Source organism: Capra hircus, chromosome 15 (genome assembly GCF_001704415.2).
Source record: "Capra hircus breed San Clemente chromosome 15, ASM170441v1, whole genome shotgun sequence".
NCBI lineage: Eukaryota > Metazoa > Chordata > Mammalia > Artiodactyla > Bovidae > Capra > Capra hircus.
The window spans coordinates 52495020-52510872 of NC_030822.1; the positions used below are offsets into that span (position 1 = coordinate 52495020).

Sequence of the window (15853 nt, forward strand, 5' to 3'; positions counted from 1 at the left end):
CTAATACACATACAAGTACACAGAAATAAGCAGAAAAAACAGAGACCCACAATTATAGGTGGAGTTATTAACATAATGCCTCTTAGTATTTGGCAGAACATGTAAATTAAAAAAAAAATCAGCAAGGAAATAGTACATTTGAATACTATTAACAAACGACATATACAGAATGTTGTGTCCAACAACTGCAGAATATTCAGTTTTATAAAATGAAGGTGGTAATAACACATATGGAATTTACCATAAACTAGTCAATAAGGAAGGTCCCACAAGTAGCACATATTTAAATCACAGGGTATGGTTTCTGACCATACTGGAAGGAAGCTAGAAGGCAGGAACAGAAAAATAACTAGAAAATCTTCAATATTTGAAAATCAGGGAACATATAAACAACTGATGAGTCAAAGAAGAAATCACAAAGGGAAAATCATCATATAATTTGAAGTGAATGATAAAGAAAACATGACTTGTCAAAATCTGCGGTTTACAGCTATAGCATCTGCTATGGCCTGACTGTGTGGATCCTTCCCAAAACTACTGTGCTGAGGCCCGAACCCCCAGTGTGGCTATACGTGAACATGGGGCATCTGAGGCAGTAACTAAGGTTGGATGAGGTCATGAGGATGGGCCCCAACCCAACAGGATGGTGTCCTGATATGAAGAGACACCGGAGAGCCTGCTGTTGCTCTCTATACCCCTCCCTCGACACATGGATGAAGGAAAAGCCATATGAGAACACAGTGAGAAGGTTATGCGAGCACGTAAACCAGTAAGAGATTCCTCACCAGAAACCAAATAGCTGACATCCTGATAGATCTTGGACTTCCAGTCGCCAGAACTATGAGAAAATTAGATTCTGCTGCTTAAACTGCCCAGTCTGCATGCAGTATTTTGTTATGGCAGCCTGAGCCTATTAAACACAGCAGCCAGCTCATGGAGCTAGAAAACTAACAAATAAAGCCTAAAGAAAGTTGGAAGAAAAAAATATAAGAGGAGAAAGCAATGAAACAACTAAAGCAGATACCCAATGAGGATTCTGGGAAGATGGTAGAAGTTGTCTGATGTAACCCTTTTGGAACTCCAGAGTCTGTTGAAGGCTTGTAACTGCCAGGTAAAGGTCAGGATGCTAAATTGCTATTAATTTCAGTTCTGAGCATAGTAGCAGCTATCCATTCCCAGCCCTTGTCACAGGGCAGGCAGCTCTACAAACGTTCCTAGAGCAGCCCACACATAATATTCAGGAGTTAAGGTGGACAAAAAGGACTCAGCCCCTCAAGTATTGGGAATCTGTGTTCTGATCACGGATTGCTGCTCCTGTTCACAGAGGTGCTGACAAAGGCCACTGCTGCTGCGCCTCCCTGCCCTGTTCTAAGTCCCTCCCATACCGGCTGAAGTGACTTCTGTGAGACTTAAAGGAAGATATGGAGAAAAATCAACAAAACCCTGTGGAACAAAATCAAAGTATCAATAGAGACAGTAACACCTAAGAAGAAACAAAAAAGAAATTTTAGACTGAAAAGTACAAGTGAAATGAAAAAAAAAATCACTAGAGGCATTCAAAGGTAGACTTGAGCAGTGAGGAGAAAGAATCAGTGACCTTGAGAGAACAATGGAAATTATCAAGGCTGAGGAATAAACAGAAAGAAAAAAAGACTGAAGAACACCAGAGTCTAAGGGAGCTGCGGGACATACCACCACCAAAGGACCAACATACACACTGTGGGGGTCCTAGAAGAGAGAGAGAAAAGGGGCAGAGAGAATAGATGAAGAAATAAGGGCCCCAAACTTCCCAACTCAACGAACACAAACATCTGGGAAGTCCAACAAACTCCAAGTAAAAGGAACTCAAAAAGACTCACACTCTTAAAAGACAAAGACAAAGAAAGAAGCAAATCAGCAGACATGAGGGATCCTTAATGGGATTATGAGCAGACTTCTCATCAGAAACTTCAAAGGCCAGAAGACAGTCAGCTTATATATTCGAAATGCTAAAAGAAAAGAAGCTCTCAACCAAGAATCCTACACAGGCATACCTTATTTTACTGCACTTCACAGACGGCACTTTGTTGGGTTTTTTAATAAATTGAAGACCTGTGGCAACTGTATCGAGCAAGTCTACTAGCACCGTTTTTCTAACAGCATTTTTCCACTTCATGTCTGTGTGCCACATTTTGGTAATTCTCAAGATATTTCAAGGTTTTCCATTATTATGTTTGTTACAGTGATCTTAGTTTTTTAGCAATGAAACATTTTACATTAAGGTAGGTGTGTGTGTGTGTGTGTGTGTGTGTATAAAAGCTAGTATTGTTGTAAGAGTGGTTTGTAACTGTACCTTTTTTTTTCTACATGATTAACAGACCAATGCATTTAAAATGAAAAAAATACATAATTAAATAGTGTAAAAGCCAGTATTACTGTAACTTTGGTTGGCACCTCTAAATCTCTCTTTCTGTATAAATTTTAGGAAACTAATGCACTTAAAAGAACTAGATCATAATCTAGTTTAAAAGAACTAGGGGCACACAATATATCAAGATGTAATTTACTGACTCAACAACCAAAGGGGTGTGGTGGAGCAGTAAAGGAGCAGAGTTTTTTACATGCTACTGAAGTTAAGCTGGTATAAATTCAAATTATATTGTTACAGCTTTGGGATGTTACGTATAATCCCTATGGTAACCACAAAGAAAGAATCTATAGAATATACACAAAAGGAAATGAGAAAGGAACTTAAAACATTTCACCACACACACAAAAAAACTAAACACAAAAGAAAGTAATGCAGGAAATGAGGGACAAAAAAACTACAGGGAATACAAAAAACAAACAGCACAATGATAGAAGTCCCTCCATATCAGTAACTGCTTTAAATATAAATGAGCTAAACTCTCCAATCAAAAGACAGAGACTGGCAAATTGGATTAAAACACACGATCCAATGATACGCTGTCTATAAGAGGCTCATAAGAGGCTCATTTGAGACTCCATGACACAAACAGGCTGAAAGCCAAAGGATGGATTAAGTTATTCTGTGCAAATAGTAGCCAAAGGGGTGCGGGGAGGAGGGAGCTATGCTAATATTCAGACACGATAGACTTTCAGTCAAAAAAGGTTACAAGAGACAAAGAACATTATACAAACTGAAAAATTTAACAATTATAAACATTTATACACCTGAGATCAGTCCTGGGTGTTCATTGGAAGGACTGATGTTGAAGTTGAAACTCTAATACTTTGGCCACCTGATGCGAAGAGGTGACTCACTGGAAAAGACCCTGATGATGGGAAAGAGAGGAGAAGGGGACGACAGAGGATGAGATGGCTGGAAGGCATCACCGACTCAATGGACATGGGTTTGGGTGGACTCCGGGAGTTGGTGATGGACAGGGAGGCCTGGCGTGCTGCGGTTCATGGGGTTGCAGAGTGGGACGTGACTGAGCGACTGAACTGAACTGATACACCTAATGACAGGGGATCCAAATATCAATATGTGAAGCAAAACCTGACAGAACTGAAGGGAGAAACAGACAGCTCTACAACAACAACCGGGGATTTCAACACCCCACTCATAATCATGAACAAAACAATCAAATGTAAGATAAGTAAAGAAACAAAGGACTTAGTACAATAAACCAATTAGACGTAACAGACAAACAGAAAAACTCTGCTCAACAGTAACAGCACACACGCTCTTCTCATGCACAAACAGGACACCTTACAGATGGACAACATGTTAGGCCACAACTAAGCCTCAACAGATTCTTTAAAATATCATACAAAACATTTTCTCTAATCACAGCAGATAGTTACAAATCAATTTTTTAAAAAAAGTAATACTGAAAAGTCACAAAACTGTGGAAATTAAATGACACACTCCTGAATACCTGTGTAGCTGAAACCATACTGGCTCCATTCTGTGAGCTCCATCTACACCTGCAGTCCCGCGCCCTCCCCTGCTCTGTGACTGGGTTTAGCCTGCTCACAAGGAATAGGCCCAAGCCAGGTAAGTTCCCTATCAACCTTTACCTGTATTTCATCTGATATGAAAACTGAACAGCAGCTTCGGCTGACACAGATGATTAATGGTCTGTGAGGAATAATGGCAAGAGATTCTCCCCACAGCTCGCCCCACCGGGTTCCTATTGCTACAGACACACTTCTCCTTTAGGAGCCAGATTCTATCTTCAGCTTTAGCCCCTTTATACCCCCTTGTTCCCCTTTCAGCGGCGTGCAGCACAGCTACAATGCCTCTGGATGGCTGTCTGCCCAATATCCTGCCTATATGAAAGTTTTCCACAATACACTCCACGTTGTACCTTATTTTGCTTTTTCGGTCTCAAAGTTCCTTCTCATTTTTTGTTGTTGGAAGAGGATGTTTGCTATGACCAGTGTTTGACAAAACTCTCTTAGCCTTTGCCCTGCTTCATTTTTATTTACTCCAAGGCCAAACTTGCCTGTTACTCCAGATATATCTTGACTTCCTACTTTTCCAATTCTACTATGTACATATGCACAGAGAAGATAATGGAAAGAAACAGTCCAATACGTGACAATTTTTAAATAACAGAAATACAGGTCGATTTTTATTTTCTTCTTTACAACCCTCTGAGTTTTCTAAATTTCCTATAAACAAGTTGTTTGAAAGTATCAACTCCATTGTATGAAATACAGTTTTAGGAAACTTACCTGGCAGCCAGAGAATAAATGGCATTGGCAGATGCGGAAGGTTTGATTTTGGGATGCTCACACTCTGCACCTGCTAATGGGCTGCTATTCATATTCTGCAAAGAAAAGAGTTTAAAAAAAAAACAACAATATTCTTAATATAGCTAAGCATCTCCTCTTATTTAATCTATACAAAATAACAAGAACAGTCATATAGACAGAGACCTCATCCTCAATGCCATGCTTTGGGCTTACTATATGTGACAAAAGTATAGCTGAAGGTTCAAACATAAGGGTTAGGGAGGATAGATCTAAAAATGAGGCAAGGAAATGGGAATTGTCTGTTTTGATTCTAGAAAGATTTGAGGAAACTGGCTGTCTGCACAAATACCACCCTAGCTTTAAAAATCTATGTATTTTTCTATGTTGATGCCACTGAAAGTCAAACCTAATCCATTCTCACTAATTGAGACTGCCTATCCCATAAATGCCACTTAAATGCTAAGTTACGTTCCCCCTTCCCTTTCAACCAAGAAATACACAGTTCATTTAAGGACCACAGCATTTCTCAACTTTACCCTTCAATTCGATCTTCTTCTTGGGTTTCTAACTATCCACTGGCCAATTCTTCCTTTAATGGCTCGTGTCAAATTCAACATGTCTATCCCTAGTTAGCCAGGTTTAAAACCTCGGGTGTGTGCATATGTGTATATATGTATATGCGACCTCTCATACTTTTTTCCACTGACCAACTGCTTTCAAGACTCACTGGGTCTTTGTTTCATGCTCCCTAAAGTCTCTATCTATAATCAGGCTCCCCCTTCTGCTCCTGGACCAGGAGTCTCCCTCTCGTTTACCCTGTACCAGCTATGTGGAACCTCTCTGTGATTACAACCACAGACTCTCCCCAACTCAATCTGCTTTCCCTCCATCCCCTGTTGCTCCAAGTCTTTGCTCAGAAATGTATGTCGCCCCTTCATGTCCCTCCCTGTCCCAACTCCAGCTTTCTCTACACCATTTTCACCCTATTTTTCTCCACAGCATTCATCAGCATCCAATATCTTTTCTATTTTATCGTTTATCCTGTTTATTTTCTATCCTTCCTCCAGTAGAATGTAAATTTTTTGAGGGCAAGATTTTTTGCTGAGTGCATAAAGAACCAACAAAAGAAGGAATACACCGCTCCCACCCCTAGTTCTATCCCTTATCTCCTGCTTATCCAATGGACTGCTAACCTGTCTTCTTTCAATCCATTCTCTTTCTAATCCATTCTGCGTTCTATTCCTAGATTCCGCTCTTTAAGCCATCATTTTGGTCACATTACTGCACTAATTTAATCTTTACGTACACCAAATAAATTCCAGTTCTTCTGGGAGAGTGCCCTCTAGTCTAGCAACAGTGTTCCTTTCTAGCCCCCTTTCCTACTCTGATACACAAAACTTCTCCTCCTCTCAAATTAAACACTTCTTATTCCACAATACACCTTAAGCATTTCTGTCATTGTAGGTCTATCTTAAAACAGTATCCACTTTGGAAAGGATACTTAAAATTCAGATGCCACTCTTCTCGTAAAGCCCTCATGATTGCTCTATCTGGAAATAATCTTTTCTTTCTCTAAAATTAAAATGTTTTCTATTTATATAACTCATGGCAGAAATATGCTTATTGCATTCACAAACATATTAACAGATATATTTCTTGGAAACAGGAATTATATTATCTCTGAATCCAGTATAAAACATACCATAGAACATTCCCCATCAATGTCATCCACAAATATTTGTTACTAAGAAAAATAATTTCAATAATTTCAGTATAATCAGGACTCACCATGGAGGTATCCAGATTGAATGTGCTTCCGAGCCTAGGCGTATCGGTTCTGGGTTCCATTTGTGAGGGCAATGAAAATGGAAGTGAATGCCGGTTGGTTAATTCTCTCCCTGTCCAGGGGTCACTAGGATTTGGGGCAACTACTGGTACTTTGGGGACTGGCCGATGCAGCCACGACGTTTCTCCAATGCGGCCAGAGGGGACAGGGGGCAGTTTGTCTCTGGAAGGACAGTCGCCCGGTGTACAAGGCAAGGGGCGTCTCTGAGGCCGGGTTTCTGCTCCACCAGAATACGGCCGGTCTGGAGGGGGTGGCGGTGGAAGATCTCGAAGAGTGGGAGGTATTGGTAATGGTTTGTCCTTATGAAGAGAGCCAGAAGGAGCCTATGGAAGCATGATGGAAGTAATCAAATTCCACTAATCCACAAAAAAGAGTCAGAAAAAACTGTAGAAATGGATAACGCTTTACCTTAGAAGCAGTTCCAAGAACAGAAGCACTTGAAGGGATAGATATTCGCTGCTGCAGAAGGTCAAGTCGTGGTGGCACTGGGGGAAGGGAAGCTTGCGGGGCCATGGAGAATGGAGAAGGAGGTCGTTCCACCTAATACAAGTGAAAATTTCCTAATAGGTTATTCTTGTTTGGAGGAGGGGTAACTCTCAACTCCTGAATATGTAAAGAAGTATAATATGAACAGTGAATATACCAATGAGCTTGACTTTGGCTTACAGAAGTGCTTTCTGAATTATTTATATGTTACCATAAGAGGGCGCTCTCAATCACAAAAGTACCATAAAGATACAAGCTACAAAGCTTCTATCTAGAAACTGCTGTGCTGTAAGAAGCTTCCAAGCTGACAATTTAAAAAAAAACTACGATTTCACATCTCTTAATCTTCAGAAGAAGAAAAATCTTTTCAAGATTAAAAAAAGAAAGTCGTATTAAAAGAAAGGGATACACATTAATCTCTCAACAAATCATCTAAGAAAATTATGCTTAAGGAGCAGAATGAAGAAAAAAATCAAAGTAAATAAACTCTCCAGAGGTTATCATGATTTAAAGAAAAAAAGAGATTTATAAGATAAAGTGATCGATGGTATTATTAAAAAGCATCTTGTGATCTTCCAAAGAAATGTTATTTTGATTCAGTAATTAAAAAGGATGATTTTTTTGTCAATTTGTATTCCAAAAATTGTGTCAAATCAAAAGAAACAAATAAATGTATAACCTTTTCCATTTCCCTGCCCACAGCAGGGTGATGAATAGCTGATAAGCTTGTCCAAGTAGGCTGTCAAGAGATATACGAGAATTTATACAAAATACTACTTTGCATTTGCATTTCCTGAAAGCAAAACAGATGGAAAATAGGCAAATATGTATTACAAGCACTTATGTAAAATGACAGAAAAACAACCATCTCCACATTAAGTCCTATCATTAATGCCAAGTGGGGAATGAGGGGAAAAGCCTGCATTACAGGCTGCTTGCTCTGACTCACACAAGAACACGGCCTCCACACCAACGGAGCATGAGCAGCGCCGCACCCCAAGGGTTAAGAAAGTGGAAAGCCACACTCACTCTCCCTCCATCACCAATATCTAGTCAGTCACTGCACCTTCCCAGTGGCTCAGACGGTAAAGCGTCTGCCTACGATGCGGGCAGACCCGGGTTCAATCCCTGGGTCAGGAAGACTCCCTGGAGAAGGAAATGGCACCCCACTCCAGTATTCTTGCCTGGAAAACCCCATGGACAGAGGAGCCTGGCGGGCTACAGCCCATGGGGCCGCAAAGAATCAGACTGAGTGACTTCACTTTCTTTCTTTCACTGTATCTTGTTATTTTTCCACAAAAGAATGGCATATCTGTATTTTCCTTTTCATTCTACTCACCAACCTCAGACCTAATTTATCAAAACCACCTTCTAACGATTCTCCCAACTTTCTAGTTTCTTATCTCGCCAAATCATTTTGCTCACCATTACCAGCTTAACCATCCTTAAATCCTCACTAGTTCAAAAACCATCCACCAGTAACTCCTCCTTTCCCATGTCATAAAATGTCACTTTCCTACCTGGCTTTCACGAGTCTAATTTGGTCTCCCTAACCAATAGCGTTTTCTGTAATTCTCTATTTTGGAATTCCTACCTCCTTAACTTTCTTCAAGTTGTTTCTCAGTTTGGAAGGTCCTCTCTGCCTATTTTGATCCCCCTCCCCAATCATCACTTCTTCTCATCCCTAAAGGGCAGAGGGTTGAGCTAATCAATCATATTCTTCAATTCATGCCTCAATATCATAACCAATCCCTAAAATGTTCTCTTATCTCAACATATAATAAAGCTCCAGAAAAGGATAAAAGTGCATACGAGGAAGAAATTACAAAAAAAAAAAAAAAGTATTTGCAAGACCTAAGGGATATAAATATCCATACAGAAAGTGTTCATTACATAGGTAGCCCAAAGAAAGAAAAGAAACCCATAACCAGCCAAACAACACCACCCTTTTCAGGGAATCAAGGATAAAGAAAATATTCTACGGCTTCTGAGGACAGAGAGAAAGGAGGCACCAAAGAGCAAAAATTTGCTAGAAACTAGAAGTCACTGAGGCTGTAACAATTCACAGAGGTGAAAATTTTTTTCAACCCAGTAAGTCTACATTTAGACAGTCTGAGGGCTGAATAAAGACATTTTTAAGATATCAGATGTCTCAAAAATTTCACCTCTCACCTTTTCACAGCATGCTATTTTGAGAGCATACTCTACTCAAACAAGGAAGTTAAAGCAAGAAACAGAAAAACATGGGAGTTACGAAATCCAACACAGATGAGAAGCAATGACGTCCCATGATGATGGCGAAGAGAGACTTCAGGGTGACAGAAGGCAGCACACCCAGTGGAAAACCAGTCCACACTGGAGCCAGAACACGACAGGCTCCCATACATCAGTATACCACATTATACAGTATCTACTTTATTAATACATGCATAGAATTTACTCCATAGAAAATTATATCAAGAGGATGTTTGGTAGTGACAGGTACAAACTGAAAACTAAGGAAATAAAAACAAATCAATTATTTCAGAAAAGTGGAAGGTTGTAAAACAAAGCAAAAGTAATCACATTATAGTATATACTTGAAACAATAGGGAGCAAAAATCATTTAAACACTGAATACTGACTGAACCAAAAAACATTCCAATTAACTACAGTCGGAAGTTAGGGAGTAGGAAGGAGGAAGATAAGAGATTCCAATCCTTTTCTAAACATATAACTAATATCGAAAAATCAGGAGAAAGCAGTATAGCCTATGGCTAAGGAACAGCTTTAGGAATGGAAAAATCTGAATGGGACATAGGAGCTCGAGGAGATGGAAGCAGATAACCAACATTTTTAGCAATTCTTTTCAACTTTAAACAACAACAAAAAAACCATGTGTATTTATCACAAGGATATTTTTAAAAGTAGATTCACTATTTTAACAACAAATCAAAATTAAGCAACAAAACAACAAGCTCCTGGGATGTGACGAAGCAGGTCCTCTCATAGTTGCATATACTTTAGGAGTGACCTTAGGACAAAAAATACAGGGAACAAATTTTAATGTCTATCCAAAAAGAGTTAAGAGATATTTTTACTCTAATATTTTATCCATACAAAGTAGATAATGAACTATAAGGTACAAAGAATAAGATGAAACACCCACATAGAACCTACCTTTCAGCTAAAAAAACGAAATACCATTGCTTTCTGAAATTCCCATATGCCCCAGCACTAATTATATCCCTCTCCTCTCTCAAAGAGTTTAAATGGACATACTCTCATCTAGCAATCCTACTGTTAGAAATTCACCCTATAGACAGACTTGCAAAAGAACGCCCATAAGGGTCAACTTCTAAAAATTTAAAATGCAGTACTCAAATAGTCCAGATTTCCTCAACTATCCATATAGCATAGACACATTTATGAATTTCTGTTTCAATGTGTTTTTAATTCCCAAACATCCAAAGCAATTACTATGTGCTCACTTGTGAGTAGCCAGTTACAAATGAGAGGTGACTCTTGCCTTCTAGAACTTACAATGGGAAATGATTATTTTTTGGTCACACAACATGGTGTGTGGAATCTCAGTTACCCAACAAGGGATCAAACCCAGCAGTGGAAGCAAGGAACTGTAACCACTGCCATGCAATTTCCAGGCATGGACTGCCATGCAATTTCCAGGCATGGACTGCCATGCAATTTCCAGGAAATACTTTTTATTGCCAGGTGGTAAATTCTATGGCAGACATTTCACAGTATCCCAGAAATACTCAGCCAGACCTAGATTATATTTGGGTAAATATGTGTGAGTTAGGGGTAGGAGAAGCAGGGTATAGTCTGGAAAGATTTCTCAGGATATGAAAACTGAGCTAAATTACATAGAAACTATCAAGACAAAAGCATGGAGAAATCTTTGATGATTCAGCTTCCATAAAACACAAAGTGGAAAGGATTATCAGGGCAAAGTGCCTAGAACAGAGAATGTACTGACTAACCCATTAAGTAATGAGAAGTCATTAAAGAGCACGAGGCAAAGGAATGACATGATCAAGGTGTGTGTTGTAGATCAATGACTCTGGAAACAGGGAGAACCTATGCTTCTGAGAGCCTGAAATAAGGCAGTGGCATTGAGGACAGAGAGGAAGATACAAACGGGACACAATCACTGAAGAGAATCCCACCCACCTTCTCAGGATTTATTGAGCACCAACCATGCACCAGGTAGCCAGGTGCTGACACAAAAGAAAGATTCTTCTGCACCAAAAAATGCCTCCTATGAAAGCTGTAACAGCCTAAACTACAGAACTGATAGCATATGAGAACTTCTGTCTGCCCTATATTTATTAAAATCTTCGGTGACTGCCTTACTTTGAATTAGCAAATAAATCTGTTTTATCCTACCACTGATGTAACAGAATCTGGTCACATCCTTTCTTGGCCTTTATCTTTCCTATCTTTACTAGGGCCTTTCTAGTTAGTTTAGTCTCTGTACGGTACCTCCTACCGCCCTCCAATCACTTTAGTTGCCATTTATTTAGTTGTTAACAAGGCCTTGTTTCTCCTGCCTAAACCTTACTTTCCATTGCCAAGACTCCACTAGAGAGAAAAACAAGGAGAAAATATTCTAGTCACAGTAGCAAGACACGGTCCAATTCTTTTACTCCTCCTTCATTTTCTCCACCAAGCTATCCGAATAGAACCCAGTTCTAAGATACAGACAGTAAGAGCATGGGCCTGGAAGGCGGGATGCCTGGCCACAGATTCTGGCTCAACTTACTAGTAGTGTGACCTTCAGCAAATTCCTTAACCTCATTGTTCCTTGATTTCTTCAATTGCTGGATGAGAATAATAATAGCTTCTACTCATAGGGTTACATGAATATGGATAAATATAGGATTATGAGTTAAAGTAGTCAAGTATTTAGCATGGTTCTCTTTCACATGGTAAATGTTCAGTAAATATTAGCTATTATTACTCCCTGTATTTTAGATGTTGTTAAGTGATTTACTGCTTTAGGACATAGCTGATGATAGATTTTGCCACAATCTATTAAACTGCAGACTTACCTTGGCACCAGCCAATTCCTTCATCATGAAGAGAGAATCATCAGCTCGTTCATCATCATCATCATCATAGTTTGGGGAGGGAGCTCCCTCTGCTCCTTGCCTCAACAGGCTGCCACTTCCTCTAGGATCAAAGGGATCAACCACAATGGGCTCAGTACCTTTAATTTCACATCGGCAGAAAGGACAGCCCTGGCCTTCTGATTCCTACAAAGGAAACAGACGCATCTGAAAGTTCTTAAAATATTTGTCCACTAAAAATACAGTACCTAAAAATGAAAAAAGCACCAAAAGTTTAGAACCTACCCCACAAACCATTCTTTATATCCATAAAGGATATACAATCCCCAATTCTTCACTGTGATTATTTAGCTGAGAAAAAGCATGGTTTGGATCCATACCTGCCAGGATGTTAGACAGGATGTGCACATGAGGTGGCCACAGGGCTCGATCTTCACATCTTTATCATTCTCAGCACATATTTTACACAGTTGGAATGTGGAGCCCATCTCACAGTATAATTCATATTGCTCCTTTGATTAAAAAAGAAAAAAGAGATTATTCGGTCTGCTACAAATATTTGTTGAATGAATGACTGCAACTATAAATGCTAAAAATAGGAAAACTGAAGATGGTTACTTGTTAACACTAATCTTTTGCCTGGAAACAGAGTGTCACAACAGTGAACAGGTAAAACAGAAAGCACCTAGTCTTGGTTCTATTTTAAGAAACAGGGTTTAAAAAGAGACCACATACACGTAAATTCACTAATCTAGTCGACGGTTTAAAATTTTAAGTGTTCCAATCACTTAATATAATTCTGTCAGTTCTACAGAGTAATATACAGAAGGTTGGGTCTAGAAATATGATTAAAATGGAAAACAAAACTCACCTGGGTCACTTTGATGTGGTCTTGAGGAGTTGGTTCACATAAGCCTGTCAGGTCGGGATTCTGATTCCGTCCATCAGGAAACAAATAGCTGTAAAAAGAGTAACCAATCTTGGGGGTCTACTGAAGCCAATTTATCACTGCTTACTAATACAGACAAATGTTATCTAGGAATTCTCTCACTCTAAAAGGGCAATTTAGGAGAAGTGCAAACAGAAATTTTATTAGTACTTCAAAAAAATTAAATAACACAGATCAGTTCTAAGAAGATACTCTTCAAACACTGACATTCTTTCTCCAGGGTGTCACAGGCTCTATTTTAATTAAGGGGTTGACAAGCGTTTCCTGTAAAGGGCCAGTTAGTAAATGTTTCAGGCTCTGCAAGCCACATAAGTCTGTGTCACATAGTCTTCGTGGTTTTTTTTAAACAACATTCTGAAAAGGAAAAACTATCTTAGACACAGACTAGAAGACCTAGTCTGTGCGCCATAACTTACCAACTCCTATTTTTATCTGTGGATGACCACAGATTAAAGTGTGAATTCTCAATTTAAAAAAACGACATTTGCTTCAACCAAAGACCTTAAAACACCCTTGTTTACAGATTTAACACTAAGAGACACCAATTTGAAAGAAAAGTAACAAGAAGCAAATTAAGCCACTGAGATCAACTACCAAGAAGCTTCTAGCATCCAATTGCTCTGACATCTAGTGAAGTACCCCTTTCAGTTCTAACATTACTGTAGAAATGATGTGTAGTGGAAAATGGATTTTCCTAATCACTTTAAAACACAAGTAGTTTTCTCATACCTGGTCAACTGTTAGTATTCTTAGTGGTAACCAACTGTTAATCAATTTGAATTCCCAAAGAAATAGGAATTCTAGAATAAATAGGAACTTAAGTCATAAATATTATCAGAGATTACAAAAACCCATAGCCTGAAGAAATTCTGCTGAATTAAAATGAACATAGGATGAAGGCCTGAGCCTGCTGCCATCAGGAACATTTAAGTCATCCTAATTTTGCCTAGTCAAATAACTGGTAACATTTTCTGCTAAATGGTATAGAAATACATTTAAAAAATATTTCTCTATTTATTTATTTGGCTGAGTCAGGTCTTAATTGCAGCATGGGAGATCTTCACTGTGTCATGAGGGATCTTTCACTGTGGCCCTGAAATCTCTAGCTGCAGCATGTGGACTTAGAAGCTCTGCAGCATGTGGGATCTTAGTTCCCCAACTAGGGATCGAACCCATGTCCCTTGCACTGCAAAGTGAATTCTTAACCACTGCACCACCAAGTGACACAGACTTATGTGGTTTGCAAAGACTGGTGAAATATTTACTATCTGGCCCTTCACAAAAAAAGCTTATCAACCCCTTGATTAAAATACAGCCTGTGGCATTGTGCCCTGGAGAAAGAATATCAGTGTCTGGAGGACAATGCTCATGTTGTCAGTGTTGTAGTAGCTCACTCCTGTCTTTGTGTCACTCTTTGTGACCCTTTGGACTTTAGCCCACCAGGCACCTCAGGCCGTGGGATTCTCCAGGCAAGTGGGTTGCCATTTCCTTCTCCAGGGGATCTTCCCAACCCAAGGATCAAACTCGTGTCTCCTGTGTCTTCTGCACTGCAAGCAGATTCTCTACCTGTTGAGCTCTAGGGGAGGCCCCTGTGTTTGGACAGTACTATATATTTTAAAATCTAATATAGACCTGAAAATAAGTTAACGTGTAGAAAAAAAAGAAAGATAAAATCTACTCAGGGTAACAAGGGAAATAGTAGAGGAAAAAATAATTTCACTCAAGGAATCCTTTTTAAATAAAAACAGAAGTCCTACAGAAGTTGAAAATTCAAACAATATAAGCTGTTAATATGTTTCCTGAATCTTAACCTGTAGAGAAAACCTGGAATAAAGTTATTAATGATGCAGTTTCACAGCCCTAAGTTCCTAGACTCTAACAGAGGATTAACAGTAGGTACTCACAAGCCTTCCCTGAAGCCATCAATCAGCGCTTGGAAGAGAGGTTTATTGTGAGGGATTGTCTGAAGAATGTTCCCATCAGCAGTGACATACCCAATAGCCCACTGACCCAGACGGGTACAGCTCAGCCGGAAAATGTAACTGAAAACAGAGAGAAACAAAACCTTGATTACATATGCTTGCATTAGGGGGAAGATGAGACAGAGACAAAAATCAAAAAGACCATCAATAATAGATTCTTCAGTGACTCCACACCAAAAGGAAAAGGCACAAAAGCTTAATTCTTAAGTGGCTTGAAAGCATTTATCAAATCATAGTATCTGAATAAGTCAATTCCTCTGATAAACAGACATCAACCCTACCACAGAAATGTAACCACTGGGGAACTAGGGAAAGATCATGTTTCCTCCTTTTCAGCAAAGGTCACAGAATAAAATTCAGGTGAATAAGCCTCTTTGCTTCATTCCACTGACCTGCCAGGTTTGTGAATGAATTTCTGGAGTCGTGCTTTCACTTCATCATATGTCAGGAAAGCCATGTAACCAGGATGAGTTACAGCAAGGCTATTCCAGTTCCTGAGCAAAGAGGACCAGGGCTAAGGAAACAAGAGACCAATCAGACCATCCGGCTCCAAACATACAACCAGCCTCAGAGCAATGAAGAACAAAAGGAAAAACCACCTCAACGCTCAAATATAAATTCTCCATTTAGTGTCACAAATTTTCAACCATATTGTTACTTTAAGGGAAGATAAACATGTTTGGGAAACAAAAACTTTGAAAAGCTAAGAAGAAAATAACACACAGGGAGAAGCCTAACTGTGCAAAATACAGAAAATTTTCAAGCAGCTCTAACCTGCTGGAGCTATTAGAGTAATGATGAGGTTAAACAACAG

At 39.3% G+C, this 15853-nt stretch overlaps 1 protein-coding gene across 2 annotated transcripts in view; it reads right to left on the bottom strand.

Moving 5' to 3' along the window:
- CBL (Cbl proto-oncogene) overlaps positions 1 to 15853 on the bottom strand; it is an 88456-nt gene that overhangs the window by 14140 nt on the left and 58463 nt on the right. Inside the window, exons 5-13 of one of the 2 annotated variants that reach the window (XM_018059664.1) lie at positions 15432 to 15553; positions 14962 to 15099; positions 12980 to 13067; positions 12489 to 12620; positions 12091 to 12294; positions 7719 to 7778; positions 6962 to 7093; positions 6496 to 6876; positions 4687 to 4781 (exon numbers count right to left, since the gene is read on the bottom strand). In XM_018059664.1, coding sequence (XP_017915153.1) covers positions 4687 to 4781; positions 6496 to 6876; positions 6962 to 7093; positions 7719 to 7778; positions 12091 to 12294; positions 12489 to 12620; positions 12980 to 13067; positions 14962 to 15099; positions 15432 to 15553 — 1352 coding nt within the window. The remainder of the gene's footprint in view (positions 1 to 4686; positions 4782 to 6495; positions 6877 to 6961; positions 7094 to 7718; positions 7779 to 12090; positions 12295 to 12488; positions 12621 to 12979; positions 13068 to 14961; positions 15100 to 15431; positions 15554 to 15853) is intronic. The other variant, XM_018059665.1, reaches the window with a different exon arrangement.